Below are 19,591 nucleotides of genomic sequence, written 5' to 3'. Positions count from 1 at the left end.
AGTTTGTTCTTGGGTGTGATGCTAGCGGCCGGGAAAGCGGCGTTTTGGCTATGCAGCCGATCGATCATGGCGTCCTCGAAAAATCCGGGTAAGCCTCGATTCAAATCTCTCTCCAATCGCCCACAAACACTCAGAAGAGGATCCGGAGGAGAGGCCGATCCAATCGATGCTCTAGGCCGAGCGATGACCAAGATCTTGAGGCACGAAGCTGCGGCTTTTAATCTGGATCTCCGGAGCGATGGCTACTGCAAGGTGGACGAGCTCTTAAAGATTGGAATGAAAACTAGAGCTGGGATACCACTCAGCTCTCACTCCGTGGAGGAAGTTCTCCAGGCCGTGAAGCAGGATAACAAGCAGCGCTTCTCGACGACCCGGGAGGATGGGACGCTCTACATCCGCGCAAACCAGGGGCACTCGATCAAAGAGGTTCTTTCCGACCACCTCCTGCGAGAGATCTCGTCCACGGACAAGATCCCAGTTTGTATCCACGGAACTTACAAGCACGCTCTTCCCAGCATCTTGGAGAGTGGTCTCAAAGTCATGGGACGAAACCACGTCCACTTCGCCACGGGCCTGCCTGACGAGAATGGAGTCATCAGCGGAATGAGAAGCTCTTGCCAAGTTCTGATTTACCTCGACACTGAGAAGGCTATGGCGGACGGGATGAAGTTCTACGTCTCGGACAACAATGTGCTTCTCACCGAAGGATTCGAGGGGTGTGTCCCGTGCGAGTACTTTGAGAAGGTTGTCGAGTGGCCGAGCAAGAGGGTGATTGTTGGTCCTCTAGACCGAGCTTCGCCTGCTAAAGATGCTCGTCAACTGTGAGAATAGAGCTCTCAGTCCAGTGACCGGTCGAAGCCACTCGAACAAGCCACAGTCGATTACACCAGCTTCTCTTTTGCTTCCATAGTCGAGCAGGATGTTCCACAGATCTCCCACTGTCCAGGATTCTCGTGACATCCATTCCACAATCTGTATCATAGTGAGAAACTTGAAAAAAAGAATACCTTGTTTACCTCTTCCAGCCGCTGAGCGCGTGGATCAGCAAAAGTGTAATACTTCACGTATGCTCTCCCAGCCTGCACAAAGCACGACTTTACTCTCTTGGAAGAAGCTTCGTGAAAGGCTATTACCTGCGAAGCAGCCAACCATTGAATTAAACTCTTGAGCTCCAGATCACCACCAAAGGCACCGCATCCCCAGTTTCCAGTTGCTACGCCAACATCTTCACCTCCATGTCGGTCCAGAAACCCACAGAAGGCTTTGTTCACCTCGCTGCAAAAAAAAAGCTGTAGAAGTCACGAGACAAAACTAGCCAGCTTACCGTAGGATCAGTACAGATTTGTATTGCTGAGCACCCGGCCTTGCGAGTGCATCTATAGCTACAATCCGCGTCATTCGTCGGCCCCATTGATCTCGTGGCCTTTCGTCTTGATGGTCGCCAACAAAAGTGAAGCTTTTTCCATAACTGAAAGCACAAAAACTTAAGCAACTGAAATGGAAACTTGAAGGAGTTTACCCTTCGTATTTGGAGTAGCATTCAGCTCCAAATATCTCTATGGACTCGTTGTCTTCCATCATAGGCAAGAACAGCATTCCCGCAATCAACTCGGGATTGGTCATGAAACGAATCTCTTCCTGCGTGGTGAGCCCTAGCGGTTAATTTTCCGTGAATGAAGAAGAGATTACCTGTACACAGCCAGCTCTAAGAGCGCCACCGCCAAGATACTTGTTTGCAAAATCAACCTCCAAGGCTTCGCCACCAATGTGATTGCTAATGTCGCCAGTCGCAGACACCTGATGAAGAAAATTAAATCTTGCAAGAGGAATGACGTGCGTACCTGAAATTTACACAAAGGTACCCTGGATGTACTCCAGAAACGAAGAATGTCGCTAGTTTGCCAAGGAAGCAGGACCTTACGCTCGTAAGAAACCATTCCCTGTGGCATCCCTTGGCACACTCGTTCAAAGTAGTGCAGTAGGCACAACATTTTGTGTTGTTGGCTTGCTCGATCGTGGTTTTTCTCGTATATGCACCTGAAACGAAATGAACCAGCCGTGTAAGAGAAGGAAGAAAAAAAAAACCAAAGAAAAACACACAGGGAATGAACCAGCCGTGTAAGAGAAGGAAGAAAAAAATAACCAAAGAAAAACACACAGGGAACAAACACTAACGCATAAAACTTGTTCAAGTTGATCCCAGGAAGATTATACTTGTCTCTATCTTGAGAAGGAAAGAGGCAAAGAAATGAACACGTCAAGAGACACGCGATGAACTCCTGGAAAACAAAAGGAGAAAACTAGATAAAATGGAACAAAGAAGCTGGCATCACACCTGACTCCACTCCAAACCCGTAGAGCTGCCCCTTGCTTACATGCTCATCCAAAAGATTGGGAAGATCGAGCGCAAGCTTGGCCATGGAAGGCAAAGTTGTATGAAAGAACTCGCGGGCCAAATTTTGAGGAAGAAGCTGAAGGAAGCAAAAGGTAAGAAAACACAAAGCTTGGGAAGCAAAGCGTACCTAGCTGACCTTTCCAAAGAACAAATCCAAGCCACGACTTGCGTTCTCGGGCATGGCATAGTCTTGCATTCCCGTCTCGTGCCGCATTTCGAGAATGCAATCGAAGAGATTCTCCCCGGATTTGACACGGCTAGCCGCCGGTCCCCGGGAGAGATCCGCTAGCACGCGCTGGACACCCACGGCCCACTCATAGGAGCTGCCCGAAGAGCGCAGCGGGAGAAGCGTCTTCATCTCCATCCAAAATCTTCACAAAAGAAACAAGAGGAGAAAGACCTTGTAGAGTGATCGAATGTAGCTTACCAGGCTTCTCTTCCATAGCAAAATCCCCCTATATTTCACCTTAATCGGCTAGCTGCTGGATTCCATGCTCTAAGAACTGAGCTCCAAGAAACTCAAACCCTAAAAACACCAATTAAAGTGGAATATTCTTTTCAATTTAAAAGTAGGCCTATTAGCTCAGATGGTCAGAGCGTGGTGCTAATAACGCCAAGGTCGCAGGTTCGAAACCTGCATAGGCCATATTCTCTCTATTCTCTTAGTTTTAGGGTTTACGCTCTACAGGTGAGATGTCTTTCAATGCTGGCGCAATCGATCGCGAGCTGCCCCGATTTTAGGTCCGATCAGAGCTCTCGACCCCGCGGCAATGGCACCAGATCGCTCAAGAGCGCTCTAATCGCTGCGCTCAAGGCCGCCGGCGCGTCGAGGGATCTTGGCGAGGTGAGGAGGATTCATGGCGTCGCAATCCAGCGCGGGCTGCTCCAATCGGACGTGTTTGTGGCCAACAGCGTCATCAGCATGTACGCCAAATGCGGGAGCATGGAGGAGGCCCGCGAGGTCTTCCAGGGCATGGGATTTCGCGATGTCGTCTCGTGGAACGCGCTCATCGGTGGCTATGCCGAGGCTGGGGGTCCGGGCAGCGAGATCGCTCTGGGATATTTCGAGCAGTTCCAGCAAGAGAATGGGTGTTCTTCCAGCTCTCGGACGTTTGTTGCCGCTGTCAAGGCGTGTGCTGGGTTGGCGGCGCGAGAAGAGGCGACGCTTCTGGATGGGAGAGTTCTCGTGAAGAAGAGATCGCTGGAGCTGGGCATGGCACTCCACTCCCAAGCAGCCAAAGATGGTTTTGAGCGGGATCTCTACGTCTCTAGCAGCTTGGTGGACATGTACGCCAAGTGTGGGAGCTTGCTCGATGCGAGGAGGATCTTCGAGAGAATGCCCGAGAGAAATGCAGTGTCTTGGACAGCGCTGATCTCCGGCTATGCGGAAAGCGGAGATGGCGAGACAGCTCTAGAGATTTTTGAGCGTTTCTTCCGGAGCTTCCCGGTGGATGGTCGAGCTCTTGTCGCTGCTATCAAGGCCTGTGGCTGTGTAGCTGTGAAGGAGAAGGCAAGCTTGGTTGCCGGACAGGTTGTGAAGATGCTTTCTCTCGAGAGAGGCATGGCTATTCACTCCATGGCGGGCTCCGAGACGGATATATTCGTAGCGAGCAGCTTGGTTGACATGTATGCCAAGTGTGGAAGGATGGAAGAAGCTCGCAGAGTGTTCGATGGGATACCTGGCCGAGATCACGACGTGGTTTTGTGGACCTCGCTCATACAAGGATATGCCGAGAACGATGAGCTTGATCTGGCTTTCGGGATCTTCGCTAGCGGTGTCGGCTTCCATGGAGCCAACTCTCAAACGTTTGTGGCAGTTCTCAAGGCTTGCTCTGGCCTTGCCTCGATCGAACAGCTTACTCAAGTCGAAGGTAAACTTGTCAAGATCAAGAGCTTGCAGCGAGGTATGTGCGTTCATTCCGAAGCTTCAAAATGTGGTTTTTCTGACATGGACGTTCACGTTGTTAGCAGTTTGATCGACTTGTACGCGAAGTGTGGGAGCATGGAAGACTCACAGGCCGTGTTCGACAGAACTTCGAGGCTCAACGTGGTTTGCTGGAACGCGTTGATCCTCGGGTATGCTGAAAACGGAGATGACGCAATGGCTCTCGGCTGGTTTGAGCAATTCATGCAATGCTGTGGCGGCGTAGCGGACTCTTGGACGTTCGTTGGTGTGATCAGAGCCTGTTCTTCACTCGCGTCCAGGGAAAGCGTCGAGTCAAGGACTGGCACGAAGATCATCTCTCTGGAGAAAGGCATGGCCGTTGACTCCCGTGCTCGAAGTGGCTGCCAGTCCAGTATCTATGTTGCCAGCAGCCTCATCGACATGTACGCAAAGTGTGGAAGCATGGTGGACGCCCGCAGGGTCTTTGACAAAGCTCCAAGCGCTACTCGCGACGTTGTTCTGTGGACGACACTGGTTCTGGGATACGCCGAGAATGGTGACGGCGAAGCAGCTCTAGAGATCTTCCAGCTCATGAAGTCGGAAGGGTGTCACCTGGATGTCCGAGTTTTCGCTGCCGCATTGAAGGCCTGTGCGGTCTGCTCGGACCTGCGATCCGGAGAGGCCGTCTACGAGGAAACTTGCCGGCACGGGATCGGGCAAGACCCGGTGGTGGTGAGCTGCTTGGTCGATCTATACGGGAAATGCGGCAGCGTAGCCGGGGCACAACGAACTTTCGACTGCTCGGGTCCATGCGGGACAGTGACTTGGAACGCTTTGATCGCGGCCTATGCTCGGCAGGGAGACAGCGGCAAAGTTTTCGAGACTTTCTCGAAGATGCTGGACGAAGCAGCCGCGAGAGAACAAGGAGAGAGCAATGGTGCTGGTCTGTATCTCAAGCCCGACTCGCTCACTCTGGTATCGGTTCTCACGGCTTGCAGCCATGCCGGCCTCGCTGACAAAGGGAAGCACATCTTGGAGGCGATGCCTGGAAAGTTTGGGATCCAACCGAGCATCGAGCACTACCACTGCTTGGTCGATCTTCTGGGGCGAGCCAACCGGGTGGAGGAAGCGCTGGCTATGGTGGAAGCGATGCCTTTTGAGGCGAGTGCAGTGACATGGACGACTTTGTTAGGGTCGTGCAAGAGCGTGGAAGATATCGAGGTGGCAAAGGTTGCTTTTGACTCTTTGGTTTCGTTAAACGACAGGAAGAGCTCCGCTTATGTGTTGATGGCCGAAGCGCTCAACAAGTAAAAACAGTCTTTTGGATTTCTTTTATATGATATTTTGGGGCTTCTGTTAAACTTAAATTAAGACCATCTCGAGGAAGATGTTATTTTGATATCTTATATGATCATGGATAGATCATACAGTAACATTCTTATAGTTTTACACTAATGTGAGCACAAGCTCACAATGGAGTAAGAGAAAGCTCCCTTACTCATTGTCAGCAGGATAGTTCATGAGATGATAATGAGCAGGATAGCTCTCCAAAAGCTCTTATGTTGTTGCTCTTAGAGAGTGTTGAAGAGTATGAGCTAGTTGTCAAGGATAGTCGCATAACGAGCAAATAGGCAGACCGTGGTGCAGTTCGGCACCTTGAGCATCATACGTGGTCAGCGAGGAGTGGTACTTGCAAGCCCTGCTTGTCACTGTTTCTAAAGCAACAAGAGCGCTGACATTTCGTCTTGACCACCGGGCTACTATCGTCGACATTACTATCGGCAACCAGCTTCGGCTTTATAAGCCTACAGCAACCCGTCTTGCACTCAGAGCGTGCATCCTGCTTTGTGGGAACATCTTCGCTACCGCCAGCTTGTGAAGCCGCACAACAACCTGTTTTGCATTTGACAGATGGTTTCGCATCCTGCTTTTCTTCGCTACCGCCAGCTTGTGAAGCCGCACAACAGCCTGTTTTGCAATTGACAGATGGTTTTCCATCCTGCTTTTCTTCGCTACCGCCAGCTTGTGAAGCCGCACAACAGCCTGTTTTGCATGTGACAGATGGTTTTGCGTCCTGCTTTGCATCGCTGTCCTTCAAACCATTCCGGCTACCGTCACTAGCCTCCTCTGGCTTAGACATTCTTGAGCTCTGATGTTTGAAAAGCAGCTGCATACCGTTGAAGGTGACTAAAACGCAGGTTCCGACATCTGCCAATACCGCAGCCCATAGTGGTGTATATCCTGCAACCGCTAGCCCCACTACAACCAGCTTTGTGAAGAGGGAGAAGAATATGTTCTGCATGACCACATTCCTGTAGCTTTTCCCCACTGTTCTTAATACTGCCAACCTCCGAAGATCGTTCATCATCAAGGCAATGTCCGCTATTTCCATTGCCATGGCGGAGCCGGCAACTCCCATTGCGATGCCGATATGTGCAGCAGCTAATGCAGGTGCATCGTTCACGCCATCTCCAACCATTGCTGTCGTGCCGACTGAAGCTTTTAGCTGTTCAATGATCATGACTTTGTCTCGGGGAAGTAGCTCGGCATGAAACTCAATGCCACCTAACTGTAAAAGGGAAAACGAAACGCTTTAGAAAAGAAAACGAAAAGAGTTACTTCAAGGAAGTACCTGATGGCTCACGCAAGCAGCCGCATTCTGGTTATCCCCAGTCAGCATTAGGACCGTAACACCTGAGTTCTGGAAGGAAGAGAAGAATATGGTTTTACTATCTTCTCGACAGAACAGACCGCACCTTTATGTTTTCAATGGCTTCACGTGCTTCCGATCGGGCTTTGTCTGCAGCGCTGAAATGCCCCACCAGTTCGCCATTGACGCCAACCCAGCAAATTGTAGCGCCTTGCTTTTCATATTCTTCCAGATGCTGTGAAAAAATCGCTGCCAGTGCCAACAATATGTCAGAAAAGTATGAATGAACATATAATCATACTCAACACGTACAAGTGCGCCAGTTCCGCCGAAACGCCAGCCTAGTGTTTCCAATCTCAATCAGGTGGCCATCAACAACAGCTGACACTCCTTCACCTTCCAAAATCTTAAAGTCTGCAACATTTTCCGAAGGTTTGATTCCGAGTATCCGAACGTATCCAACAAAGGCAGTAGCTACTGGATGAATGGAATGGCTCTCTACGCCAGCAATCCTATATTGAACACTTCCTTTAGATCATTTGCCGTCAAAAGACAAGAAGCTTACCGTTGTAGGAGCTCCGACTTGGGGGTCTCAGTGCTATTAACAACATGAAAATCCAGCACTCTGAAATGGCCTTCCGTGAGTGTACCCGTCTTGTCAATGGCTACCACCTTCATACTTGCTAGAAGCTCGAGACAGTCACCTCCTTTGATTATAAGCCCGAGCTTTGCAGCCCCAGCAATTGCACACGTTGCGGTGACAGGAGTGGATATCACGAGAGCACAAGGGCAAGCCACCACCACTATGATAAGGGATAAATAGAGCCAGTGGCTCTCATAGCTTGTATACAGAAGAAGTGGGATCAGTGCTGTAGCTGTCGCGACGAGAAAAACGGCTGCGAGGAAAGTGGGACATGAAGTTAGTACTTGGAAGAGGAAGAAAAGCTTACCAGGAGTGTAGTACTTTGCGAATGTTTCCACAACTTGCTCAGTATGTGTACGTTTGCTTTGTGCTTCTTCAACAAGCTTGATCATCCTTGAAAGCGCAGAGTCTTCCGCTGTTGAAATGGTCTCTATAACCAAATATCCTGCAAAATGTATGATCATACTTAGATATAGCTGACTAAAAGCCCCCCGCTTACCAGATAAGTTCACTGTGCCAGCCCAAACATTATCCCCTACATGCTTGGCGACAGGTCTCGATTCTCCTGTTAGACTACTCTCATTTAAAGAGCTCTCCCCTGAAATCAAGACTCCGTCGATTGGAACCATCTCTCCGGCTTTCACAGAAATCAGCGTTCCCAACTGGATTTCCTTCAATGGAACTGGGAGACCACTATCGGCAAGTGTGGCATTCTGAGGAACAAGATCCGCAGCAAAAGCCAAGGCCTCATTAGCCTGCAATATCAAAAAGATTTTTGAAAAAAGTAGCATAAGCATTTGACTAGCTTGATGAATCTCGATAAACCTTCTTCACGGCACGTAATTGAAGCCAATCTGCGAAAGAAAAGAGAAATACAATAGAGCCGGCCTCTATATAATTTTGTAGTCCCATTGCACCGATAACTGCCACAGGCAAAAAAGCGTTATGAACTTGAAAAAACACAGCTTCCTGCTTACTGGCAATTAGCATTAACACATTGACATCGAGTCTCAGGCGCTTCAATGACATTACGGCCTTCAGAGCAATCCCAGGAGCTCCTAATAGAATTGTCCCAATGGCAAACCATTGAAGTGGGAGATAAAACAGATAAAGAAAGGATAGAACCAGCAGAACACCAGAAACAAGTAACCATAGGCTCCTCTTGTACTCAGGGTTACTCTTTTGTGGTCCTTCGTGCAGGACACTGGCTTCCATCCTAGCCTCATTAAGAGCTTTAGCTGTGTATAACTGTTAAGAGTGTGAACCAATCGATCGAAACTAGCAACTTACCGAGCTGTGAAGCCGGTGTCAATAACGGGTTGTGAAGTATAGTAACGGTGCGAGTTGTGTAGTTTACTGAAACGTCTTCAACACCAGAAAGCGGTTCCAAAATCATTTTGATAGCAGGAATCTCCCCAGCGCAGCAGATCCCAAGAACGTTCAATCTTGTTCTAGCGATCGGCTGCTTATCGTTGACATCCATCCTCACCTCCTCAGCACTCTCATCGATACGTGAAGAAGTTTGGGATGCCTCGTACTTGAACACTTCCACCATATGATTCGGCTGGCCGTTCAATCTCGCAAGCGACTCCCCGACTTTCAGAAGTTGGCCGTGCTCAAATTCTTTGGAGTCTTGCACATGACTTAAGGTGAAGGAATCTTCAGTCAGCGGAACGAGCCAATCGAAATGGTCACCGTGTGCTATTCGTTGATGACCGCATTCGGCCCCATGTTTATGAGTTTTCTCCTCCACCATCTTGCTGGAAAAATCCGGCACAGAACACTGACAAGCCGATCACTTGTCAAACTTAAAGGAACCTTCAAATTATCAGGCGATACTTAACTGGCTCAAGTAGGAGTTTCTCTATTTCTTCACCGCGATGAACATGAGCATGCAAATGGGCCGACTCCAGCTCGCAGCACTTGGCCGACAACTGCGACTGATGAATAGAGAAACAAAGGCTCCCTGTTTCCTGAGACCCTTGAGTTCCAAAGTATGTAACTCGCCCATCCTCCAGAACCACGACGACAACCTGCTCGCCCTGGTATGAAACTGATCAAGCAGAATCAATCAATCAATCAATCAAAACCCAGACCTTGAGAATCGGAGAGACACCCATTTTGCAGGTCACTGCTTGCCACACCCGCTTAGCTGCGAGGCCGCATGCCGATCAACATCACTCACAGCAGACTTCTAAGTTGGACTCTTACAAAAAGTCCCAACTAAACTCTTTATTATATCTAAACTTATGGAATACGGAAGTATTAAATAATGTAATATTATATTAAAAAAGAGTAATAAAGGAATTGATAATGTTGGAAAGGGAAGTGGTCTATGATAACTTTTCAACTCTAACATAGAGAATGCATCGTGAAACAAAAGATGTAACAATAAATTATGAAATAAACTAGTAAATTATTGGTAATACTATGTACTTAATATTTTATATCAACCAGTTGTAAGGAGTAGAAGATTTATTTAAGTACTTTTTAAGAGTAACCAGGAAACATGAAACATTCCATGTGAAAAATTATATTTATCTCCACTTCATGTTTGTCACTCATTAGAATGAGATCTTTTGAAGCATTCCATGCTTCTCTCTGGAAGTGTGGCCTTATAGAACAATAATGAGAATAGAGAGTGAAAGAAGAGTACCACTAATGACAAGGGGCTTAGTGATTGACAAGCCAGCCCAAGGGGATTGAATCAGATAGATGAATGTTTTGAGTCACAAGCACTTGGTTAGGCACTGGACCATACTAAGATTTTCATTAAGTTCATCAATTGCACTCACACATTATTGTCTTCATGTAAGCTTTTAGTGGCCTTGACGGCTGCTAACTTATATGGCTTCTATCCTCTATTCCTAGCAATGCAAGAGTGTCCATTGCTTTTGTGGCTGTGAATGATGTTCACAAGGACTTTGTCAAAATCCAATTTATAATGCTTTTTTTTGTCAGGATTGACCCAAAATTTTTATCCCATGTCTAATGGCCTGGGCATATTTACAAATAAAACAACTTTTATGCAATTTTTCCATTTTAACATGATATGCACACAGATCTCAAAAGTGAATCACTCACGTATAGCTACTTTCTCCAACACTTTAGGTTTTGCATCTATTATTATATAAAAAATTCCACATAAAAGGTAAACAGATTCTAACCATCAATTTGTCCTATTAAAGCTAATTGTAGTAGCAAATTTTGAAATGTTATGAAGATTTAAGACTTCAAATCTTCTGGAGTACAAATAATTAGTAATAAAATATAAAAAATAGAATTTCATATATTACTTTTTAAAATAAATAAATATTTTAAATATAAATAAGATTTTAATAGCAGAAAAAATATAAATAAACTATATAAACCAAAGTAATGTCAAATATAAAAAATTATATTAAGTATATAATAAGTATTAAGCAAAAAAGTACAAGGTTACTGTCCACTTTAAATTAATAATTGGGTAGCTTAATTCCAAAGGGAAATAATTATCTCAATAATATAATTTAGTGCTTAACGTCTTATTTTAATGTTACATTAAGTTTTATGAGAGCTTGGAATACAGAAATATTATTTATTAAATTAAACATTATTCATGATATAATTTCTCAACTCAACTTACTTGGGTAAAACAAGTAAATAAACATCTTTGGCTTAAATAACACTAATTTGTACTTTGTTTGATAGGGCATTGAGGTTTAAGTCTCTATATACTCTAGATGAAAAGAATTTCATAGAATCATATCAAGCAAAATACTTTGAAATTTAAATATGATAAACAGAATGTTATAAAATATATATTGAAGAACATAAAATCACAAATAACTGCACAAATAAAAGTTATAAAGTTAAAATAAACATAATATAAAGACTAGAAAGTCAAAGTGCATAAATCTGGGCATGAGTATGGTCGGCTATACATTTATATTCTATTAATAAAACTAAAAGATTTACACATATCTTTCAAAACTAATTAGACTAGAAGTTTTTCCTCCTGAGCTACAAGGGACTCAAGGGCTGCATTTTTGTCTTCCACATTTTTAAATTTGATTCGTCTCCCATGACCTGGAAAAAAACAACTCAAGGCTTCTAATGATGCTTTTTGCGAGAAATACCTGGCAAAACCCATATGAAGTCAAGAGGAATGAGAAGCCGCAGACTCTCAACCTGTCGCTCAACTGGAAAAATGGATAGTGAGGAGAACACAAAATCAAAGAAAGTGCTTACGAGAGTAAAACAAGTATTTATGAGAGATCAAGACGTCTTTGCCGCCCTCGTCTGTGAAAAGATGATCTCCTGGGAACAATGTTCGCTTTGGTTTGCAAAGAAGGGACACACATCCCTAAGGAAGAAAAGCCAAAGATGATTTTCTTTCTTGACAAAACTTGATCTTAAGAAAGTACCTCTGTGTGACCTGGAGTGTGGATGAGATCTACATCCGACCCAATGAAATCCCATGGTCCAGTGCCCTGAAGCTTGATCTCCACGTCTAGAGTGTCTTCTTGTATCTGGAATGAAGAAAAAAGTTGAGATGGACAAAACAAAGAGAAGAGAATAAGCGAAGTACTTACGTCGTCGGAATGGAGGATGCGCTCGCACTGAAACCGTTGTTGCCATTTCTTGTGGTCAGCAATGTCATCCCTGTAGAAATTAAATCATCCAAGGCATGAGTATTTCCAAAAATGAAAACAGAAAACAAAAATTGCTTGCTTGTGCGTGAGAAGCATATAACGAACTCCTCCCATGAGCTCCAGTTTCTTCGCAAGAACTTCCGTGAACCTTGGGCTGAGAGCAATGATAAAGAACCCATTTAGAACCTTGAAACTGGAAAAGAACCAAGAACCTGTCAATGAGAATGTTGCCTTCTGGTCGTGTGAGAAAGTATGAGGCAGCACCGAATGACTTCTCCGAGTGAAATCCACAGTGATACACTCCCTGTGCCAAATAAGCACAACGCAAAGCATCAGAAACACGAGAAACATCGAGAGGATTTTGTTAAAACTTACTGGCGCTGTTTGCTCGTCGATTGCGAGTGGAAAGGTGGCCTGTATCTTTTTTATGTCGGCTTGCGGCTTCTCGGTGTGAATCGATGCTGTCGGGCACGATAGCAAGGCCTGGAAAAATAAAATAAAAATTTAAAAGTATTTTCTCGCTGCTAGAAAAAAAAATATAAAAAAAAACAAACAAACAAACAAACAAACCTGCAAAGCAGCAAGTCTTTCGTCGGAGGACGAGGGTTGATGGTGTACCGCAGATAATTCGTCGACACGCTTGAAAACACTCTACAGTGAAAACGAATTTTAGAAAAAAAAATTAAATAAACGAGAGAACTCAACTGGAGCCATCCATCGGCAAGTATCACAGTCGATGCAAGTATGGTCTGCGGAATTGCAAGGAGAAAGTTTGAGGAGCGAAGACGAACGTTTTGCTTGCTTACCCACGTAGAGATTTCCTGGAACATTTTGTGGCCTTGGCGATCTCCGAGAGTGCTGTGTGGAGGCCGCCTTAACCCCGAGGCCTTGGCAGCGCGAGAGAGCTCCTGCTGGACGAGGATGATAAACGGGACGCGAGAGAAGCGATCGATCCAAAGGCCCCATTGACAATGTCATTGCCCTCCAAATAATCTTGCGATTTCTTTGACGATCACATTTGCGTGCTTTTATAGAAATGCAACGTGGCGTCTGGATGTTTCAGTGTAACCGCGCAGGAACAAACCACAATTGATTAACATCATCTCTAATGGAAACTAGAATTTTCCAGATTGAAGAAAGAGTTTATCGTTTTAAACAGTACCTGGCTGTACATGGAGGCAAGAAAAAACTCACTCTGCCTCCACAAATACCTGTGTTTCAGCGTGACCGATTAGCTACGAACAGCAAAGCTTCGAAGTTTACCTCGGTTGGAGGCACAAACTCAACTTGTCTGCCGTCTCGTGCGTCCACTAGACAAATCCCCGCTATTCGCTGCACACCTGCGGCTACCGCCACCAAGTTCTGCGAGAGAGTGCCCGTTAAATCTTCATGAATACGAGAACTTATGCTCACTTACAACTTCCAGCTCGGTCGATGCGAGAGGGGCCAGTGGAGGAACCATCTGAGATTATATGCTCATTGTAAAAATGCTAGGAAAAGAAAAACGAAAGGACCTTACCAAGCTCAAGAGTCCGTTCATGAGAACTGTCCTGGGTGTACCATTGTCATCGGTCTCAGACATGACAACTCTTAGCGGTCCAGTGAATTGTTCTGACCGGTTTGTAACTTCCATCCGAACCTAGGAAAAAACGAAAAAAACGATCAAATCACACCCCGATATTACTGACTTACGAGAAATGGTCGTTCTATTAGAATTCTCTGCGGCAAGTTTGTCATCTTGACGTCCAAAGGCTTTTTCGGCGTTGGCTGGATAATTATAACAATCAGCACCATGAAAAAACTCACGGGCACTTACACTGCCATTGATTTGTTGCGTTTGAAGGCGACCGGTTTCGCCAAGAGTTGTCCTCCACAGTATTTCAAGCTTCCCAAGGGCATTTGCGCCTTCTAACTTAACGTCTGAGGATTCCAATGGCGGCCTCTTTAGCTGAAAGAGATAGTGGCGAGCACCGCCGTTACCATTGATCAGTTTCAAGCTCTTGATATAGCCGCTAGAAAAAACAGAGAGCAGAATTACCAAATAAAGTTGCTGATAGTAAAGCTCCATCTTCTTACCTGATGGGACCATCTGATTCACTAGCTTCTTCCTCGTTCTCCAAAGTCGTGACACTCCAAGGCGGTGCAGGCTCAAATCTAACTTGGTCCATAAAGAGGTGAGACTTGGTTTGGTTTTCTATGCACGCCTCGAGAAATGTTGTATCCTGTCGTGTTCAAACGCTAGAAAAGCAAAAGCTTGCAGCATAGGGCCTACCTTGACTGTTCTAACCTGTAAAGTGCCGATAAAAACATAGCAAAATATGTAGAGATCAAATACCTTTGTTCTGACGGAAACAGGATTAGAGGTCGTGAACTTGAAGTATTGCGGAAGATATTTACGATCACCGTCTGGATCAGTGTACACTGCCATGCAAACAAGCCTAAGATGAATCAAAATGTTAGATATCCATACGAGCTTCTATGATGGGAACTTACGTATGTCCTCCAAGTTCTTTGATGTCGTGCTCGATGATAAAATCAAATCGGCCAGTCGCTCTGATGGACTCGATCGGGGACTTGGAGTTGTCGCTTAGAATAATCCTTTGACGCTCAGTCTGGAGCTCTGCCTAAGAACAAAAGAGCACAAAGTCATACAAGAGAATCAAAACTTGGATAGAACTTACTTTGATGATCACATCTCTCACATCGTGATTCGTGTGATTCCCGACACTGATGTAGCTACAAAACGTCTCTCCGAGATAGATCGATCTACATTTTCAGGGAGAAATAAAAAGAAGAGGGAATTGACAAAAAATGCATCGAGAAGTACCCGAAAGTTTGTGGAAGAACAAGCTGCCCGGAGAGCCCCATCGCATCCATGGGCTCCTGGAGCTCAAATCGCTTCCAGAAGCCCGGATCGTTGCCATTGACAAGCCCCGGCAGCAGCTCCTTGAAATTCACCGAGTCCTCACCATTGCACACGTCGCTGGGATCGACGAGGAGGGGGTGATCTACCTGGCAGCTGGGGCGGCACAGCCGCATCACCCGGAATGCGAGCGAGTGGCCCGCTGCTCCAGCCCCGGACGTCATCGCACCCGCCCTAAGATTAAATGGTCAACGGAATAATTTGATTTAGTGCAGGAAAATAAAAGCTTTTTATATAAATACGAGTACTTGCCCAGCAAATGCTGGGTGGTTTACAAAGAGGTGGACGCACCAGAAATATGTTTTCTTACCTGAACTCAAGCACTCGTCACTTACTGATCACTACACTGGTTCAGAGTCCGGGAAGTAAGTTCCATGATTTTGTGCTGCAAAGTAAACTTTTTTCATCTTGCTTCCTTTGTCATGGCACAGATCTCTGGGCTATGGGATCTCACTGGTGGCAGAAACGACCATTGGCTGCATTTTAAGCTCCAAGTGCGTGGCTACACATTCAGGAGCATCCGAGCTCCAGCTTCCAGAGGACTTGGGGACGCAAGCAGCCATGTCCTTCCTACAGGAGATAAAGCTGGGAGGAGTTGTAGATTCAACTCACCAGGTATCTATCTGTGAAGCTGAAAAGGAAAGAAGGCGATCTCACAAACTTTCCTGTTTGCCATACAGGGGTTGCTGTTCATCCTCTGTGCTCTGTGCCCGGAAGCTGTTTCCAAAGTCAGGGTCGGTAAGCTCTCTTCTTACGGTATCAAGATGCTGCAACACATCAAAGAATTCCTGGGAGTGCAGTTTAGTATCAAGCCTGACCCGGCGACAGGCACGGTTCTACTTACGTGCATTGGAAGTGGCTTCCAAAATCTCTACAGGAAAGTTTCATGAGTCACTGGGGCCATAGCTTTAACAAAAGGAAATTGAATCAGTTACATGGAACTTTTTCTTACCACGCTAGAAGCCATCGGTCTTTTCAGCAGTGTGTCCACCCTCCTTGATGTGCACAGCGATTCGAGCTGCAGCCTCAAACTCCAGCCAGCCATCCATGACGATCATCTGCCTCTCATCGTCATCATCTGCTGATGCTCCCACTGAAGATAAGAACATTACAGGTCGTAATGGTGGCGCCTGCTCTCGCCCCTGTTACTTACCACGCATAGGCTCTCACGGGAATGCCCACACAACCGTGTCTGACCAGAGTAGCCATGGAGCCCTAGGAGTGCATGGCATAACACCTGTCACCACGCCCTCTTCCCTTCCCGGCCACGCGTGCATCCCGCCCATTGGCCGCCACAACATTGAGCTGATATTCCCGCTAACCATGGCCACCGGCCCTGGCCCGAGCCTGGGCTGGCCTCCCCTCGCCAAGAACCATGGCTTTCGAGGCTGCCCCGGGCCTGGGATCGGACGGCTGCGGAGGTGTGGGTTCTTCGTTCTTATTATTATAGATACTATGGCAATTATATTAGTTACAGTATTATCTTCAGAACTTAGTTTATAATAAAAAAGTTATTCACATTAAATTATGTAATATTTTTTATTCACATCATAATTATATTAAATACATTGTAATAAAATTTTTAGATTTAATGTAAAAGTCTTCATTTAATATTACACTTGTTTAATGTGATTTTAATGTGGTATATCTACTTATTAATTGTGAGCATTAATAATTTTAATGATAAATATTACAATGTTAGGGATGAATAAATTAAAGGCATTAATAAAAATGTTATTGCCTAGAATAATCAACCAAAGTGTAAACTTAGCAAATGCATTTTGAGGTAATAGTAGTGTATATGCTTTTTATTAGCATTCATAAGTTTACTTGAATCTTTTAAAATATATTTTTGGGTCATCATCTTCCGTTGATTCGATTTATATTCCCAAATCATGAAATTTTTTTAATCTATTTTAAGTTAAAAAATAACAAAATATACTTCTCTCATAATTTTGATTTGACAAACCCTTAATGACTTGATTATATATATATATATATATATATACATACTAAATGGATGAGGTCAACCTAAACAAAAATATAAAATAGTAATTAACACTAAAGGAAATGATATAATTGATTACATTATGAAAAAACACAAAGATAGAAACATTTATAATTTTCTTAGTAACCCTATTCCGCTGCTATTTGTTTCCCTGGTCACTGCAAGTTGGTGTTGTTGACCAGGATTTAGCTTACTTATTCAGTGTGCTTTTACATTGCTCTTGCGTATTATTCTTCTTATCTCAGTGCCTCTTCTTTTTTCCTGCATTTTTAATAATATTAAAATTAAATATTTCTATTTAATATAGTTTATAATTTATAGTACAATATCCAAATTATATTTTGTAATCACAAGTTTATAATCTTTAAATTAACAAGTGATAAATATATATATAATTTCTATAAATAATATTTTTTAACTATTTAATTAATTATAATTTTAAAAAAACAGTTATGATTTAACCAAAAAGTATGGCAAGAATACCTAGACAATAAATAGAAGAAATTTTATTTTTATCAAAAGCAAAAAATTATTAACATATTTAAATAAACATAAATAATTATTCTAAAATTTTAAAAGCTAATTATCAACTCTTTTATGAATTTTTAAAATACTCAATTCCATAAACCTTACAGATATAATAAAACACAAATATTAAATAGTATAAAAATTTAGAAGTTTTTAGCTAAGTAGAAATGATTAAAATGATTGCACTCAACTAAATAGAAATTTATGCATAGTAAAGTTTAAAATAAACCAGCAATTTTATATAATTCATAAGTTAAAAGTAAAACAAAATTTATTTTTCACTCTCAACCTTTGCCTGCAAATATATTAGTTTACAACCTTTGTATATTAATTCACAATCACAATAAAATAAAATAAAAATGATGTCCACAAAAATTTGGCCTAGAACCCTCAAATATTCTAGCAAAGAAAATACAAGGGGGAAAAAGAAGATCTAGGGTTTTTTAAGATCACGCAATCACAGTAAAGGTCGGCCACTCGACAACCTTTTCAAAATACTCGCACGGCACGACCCCGGCAAAGCCCTCGGTGAGCAGCACCTTGTTGTCCGATATATACAGCTTCATGTCGTCCTGGAGCGCCTTGGCCACATTGAGGTAGATCAAAACCTCCACACTGTCCATCATCCCGCTGATCACTCCCTCCTCGTTGGGCAGCCCAATCGCAAAGTGGACGTGATTCCGGCTCATCCGATTCAGCCCCGTCCGCATGATGCTCGGCAAAAAGCACCGAAACGTGCCGTGGACGCACACCGGCACTTGATCCGCGGACGTGATCTCCGTCAGCAGCGCGTCCGACGCCACCACCTTCATCGAGTGCCCCTGGTTTGCCCGGATGAAGAGCTCGCCGCCCTCGATCATGGTGGAGTAGCGCTGCTTGGGGTCGCGCTCCACCACCCGGAGGACCTCCTCCACCGAGTGCTCGTTCATGGGGATCCCGGCGTGCGTCCGGATCGTCAGCCGGAGGATGTCGTCAACTTTCACGTAGCCATTGCTCCGGATCGGGAGGCTCAGCTGCGTGGCCTGGTGGCGGAGGATCCGGCACAGTGTTCTTCCCAAGGAGTCGAATCGAGGGTCACCGGTGTTGAAAGCTTGCTGGTAGACCCGGTACTTGTGTCTCTGCCTGTGATAGTATGTTTGATGTGCCTGAGAAGTCGTGGCGGCGGTGGCGGCGGTGGCGTTGTCAAGCTCTAGCTCGGTAGCTGGTTTTGGAGGCTGTTCCACCGGTGGAGCTTGATCCAGGAGATCGAAGATGGCCTTGACGAGCGGCGAGAAGGTATCGGTGGTCTCTTTTGGAGGCGGCGGTGGAGCGTTTGCGAGCCTGTTCGCTACGATTAGATCGAAGCTACTTGGAGAAGAAGACGAAGGATTCTTTGCTGCTCCCGGGTCACGGAAGTTCTGGTATGGCCGCCTTCTCCGAGCAATCTGGAGCCTGTCCCTGAGAGGTAATCCACGGAAGTCGGGTCTTTGAGAGGGCCTGGAGTGGAAGAATCCATCGCCACCAGCGGCGCTCGGCTTGTCGGCGAGCGGCGGCGGTGGCGGGGAGATTCTCTGTGGCTTGGGAGCTAGGTGGACGTCTGGAGCGTTGTTCTCCTTGAATGCCACATTCCCCGCGCTTCTAAATCGGCTGGCATCGATCTTTGCAGCATTGTTGATGCCCTCCGACGAGGGGCCGATTGATGCCAGTGTCGAGAGCTCCGCCGCGGCGCTGGAATGTGGGCCGCTGCCGAGCTCCCTGGATTTGTCCTGTGATGTGACAAGGAATACCTGGCGCGACGAAGAGACATTCCTGCGGAGCTTGGAGACGGAGGACGATGCCCAGCTCGTGCTGCGGAATGTGTCCAAGCGCATGGGAGGGCGATTGGAGCTCAAGATTTTGCTCAGTGGCTGCCGCAGACTCATGAATCAATGGCGTGCATCCGAGAA

General features: G+C 45.3%; 9 protein-coding genes and 1 non-coding gene across 12 annotated transcripts; 5 read left to right on the top strand and 5 right to left on the bottom strand.

Moving 5' to 3' along the window:
- Positions 1–18: 18 nt before the first annotated feature.
- LOC9641595 (putative tRNA 2'-phosphotransferase) lies at positions 19–772 on the top strand. Its single transcript, XM_024676146.1, has 2 exons — positions 19–716; positions 766–772. The coding sequence occupies exons 1-2, from the start codon at positions 19–21 to the stop codon at positions 770–772; spliced, it is 705 nt and encodes a 234-aa protein (XP_024531914.1).
- On the bottom strand, positions 244–2,911 carry LOC9641594 (poly(ADP-ribose) glycohydrolase 1). The gene is made up of 11 exons (XM_024676145.1): positions 2,823–2,911; positions 2,532–2,766; positions 2,334–2,471; positions 2,176–2,279; positions 1,842–2,037; positions 1,690–1,797; positions 1,520–1,638; positions 1,325–1,468; positions 1,134–1,275; positions 1,017–1,079; positions 244–972 (listed from the first exon to the last, which is right to left on the bottom strand). Exons 2-11 carry the CDS (start codon positions 2,757–2,759, stop codon positions 784–786), a joined length of 1,431 nt encoding a protein of 476 aa, XP_024531913.1. The 5' UTR covers positions 2,760–2,766; positions 2,823–2,911; the 3' UTR covers positions 244–783.
- A 56-nt stretch (positions 2,912–2,967) lies between these two features.
- TRNAI-AAU lies at positions 2,968–3,041 on the top strand. The gene has a single exon. It is a non-coding gene; the product is annotated as a tRNA-Ile (tRNA).
- Positions 3,042–3,084: 43 nt separating this feature from the next.
- Positions 3,085–4,476, top strand: LOC112346636 (pentatricopeptide repeat-containing protein At2g13600-like). 2 transcript variants are annotated; one of them, XM_024676065.1, is made up of 2 exons: positions 3,085–4,299; positions 4,364–4,476. In XM_024676065.1, exons 1-2 carry the CDS (start codon positions 3,099–3,101, stop codon positions 4,369–4,371), a joined length of 1,209 nt encoding a protein of 402 aa, XP_024531833.1. In that variant the 5' UTR covers positions 3,085–3,098; the 3' UTR covers positions 4,372–4,476. The 2 variants fall into 2 exon arrangements, with proteins under 2 accessions (XP_024531833.1, XP_024531834.1); XM_024676066.1 differs by having other exon boundaries at positions 4,367–4,435.
- On the top strand, positions 4,398–5,591 carry LOC112346659 (pentatricopeptide repeat-containing protein At2g33680-like). The gene has a single exon (XM_024676144.1). It carries the CDS (start codon positions 4,398–4,400, stop codon positions 5,589–5,591), a length of 1,194 nt encoding a protein of 397 aa, XP_024531912.1.
- Positions 5,592–5,759: 168 nt separating this feature from the next.
- LOC9641593 (putative inactive cadmium/zinc-transporting ATPase HMA3) lies at positions 5,760–9,748 on the bottom strand. 2 transcript variants are annotated; one of them, XM_002970952.2, is made up of 12 exons: positions 9,670–9,748; positions 9,418–9,615; positions 8,864–9,356; positions 8,551–8,811; positions 8,399–8,496; positions 8,073–8,328; positions 7,881–8,018; positions 7,496–7,826; positions 7,243–7,442; positions 7,037–7,179; positions 6,913–6,981; positions 5,760–6,849 (listed from the first exon to the last, which is right to left on the bottom strand). In XM_002970952.2, exons 1-12 carry the CDS (start codon positions 9,691–9,693, stop codon positions 5,944–5,946), a joined length of 3,117 nt encoding a protein of 1,038 aa, XP_002970998.2. In that variant the 5' UTR covers positions 9,694–9,748; the 3' UTR covers positions 5,760–5,943. The 2 variants fall into 2 exon arrangements, with proteins under 2 accessions (XP_002970998.2, XP_024531832.1); XM_024676064.1 differs by having other exon boundaries at positions 9,418–9,606.
- Positions 9,749–11,483: 1,735 nt separating this feature from the next.
- LOC9641592 lies at positions 11,484–13,212 on the bottom strand. Its single transcript, XM_024676098.1, has 11 exons — positions 13,014–13,212; positions 12,913–12,956; positions 12,778–12,858; positions 12,583–12,690; positions 12,420–12,511; positions 12,287–12,361; positions 12,148–12,217; positions 11,980–12,084; positions 11,804–11,918; positions 11,692–11,754; positions 11,484–11,641 (listed from the first exon to the last, which is right to left on the bottom strand). Exons 1-11 carry the CDS (start codon positions 13,183–13,185, stop codon positions 11,550–11,552), a joined length of 1,017 nt encoding a protein of 338 aa, XP_024531866.1. The 5' UTR covers positions 13,186–13,212; the 3' UTR covers positions 11,484–11,549.
- Positions 13,213–13,282: 70 nt separating this feature from the next.
- Positions 13,283–15,310, bottom strand: LOC9642317 (trafficking protein particle complex subunit 13). The gene is made up of 12 exons (XM_024676097.1): positions 15,035–15,310; positions 14,889–14,973; positions 14,701–14,831; positions 14,543–14,645; positions 14,480–14,494; positions 14,284–14,429; positions 14,024–14,219; positions 13,900–13,974; positions 13,727–13,846; positions 13,625–13,669; positions 13,471–13,569; positions 13,283–13,418 (listed from the first exon to the last, which is right to left on the bottom strand). The coding sequence occupies exons 1-12, from the start codon at positions 15,292–15,294 to the stop codon at positions 13,398–13,400; spliced, it is 1,296 nt and encodes a 431-aa protein (XP_024531865.1). The 5' UTR covers positions 15,295–15,310; the 3' UTR covers positions 13,283–13,397.
- Positions 15,311–15,428: 118 nt separating this feature from the next.
- LOC9641591 (probable RNA 3'-terminal phosphate cyclase-like protein) lies at positions 15,429–16,183 on the top strand. Its single transcript, XM_002971167.2, has 3 exons — positions 15,429–15,495; positions 15,594–15,745; positions 15,811–16,183. The coding sequence occupies exons 1-3, from the start codon at positions 15,429–15,431 to the stop codon at positions 16,018–16,020; spliced, it is 429 nt and encodes a 142-aa protein (XP_002971213.2). The 3' UTR covers positions 16,021–16,183.
- A 1,905-nt stretch (positions 16,184–18,088) lies between these two features.
- Positions 18,089–19,583, bottom strand: LOC9642316. Its single transcript, XM_002970949.2, has one exon. It carries the CDS (start codon positions 19,565–19,567, stop codon positions 18,116–18,118), a length of 1,452 nt encoding a protein of 483 aa, XP_002970995.2. The 5' UTR covers positions 19,568–19,583; the 3' UTR covers positions 18,089–18,115.
- Between the last annotated feature and the right edge of the window lie 8 nt (positions 19,584–19,591).

This window comes from Selaginella moellendorffii, unplaced genomic scaffold, assembly GCF_000143415.4.
Source record: "Selaginella moellendorffii unplaced genomic scaffold, v1.0 SELMOscaffold_16, whole genome shotgun sequence".
In the NCBI taxonomy this organism is placed as follows: domain Eukaryota; kingdom Viridiplantae; phylum Streptophyta; class Lycopodiopsida; order Selaginellales; family Selaginellaceae; genus Selaginella; species Selaginella moellendorffii.
This window is presented reverse-complemented; position numbering and strand designations above follow the sequence as displayed.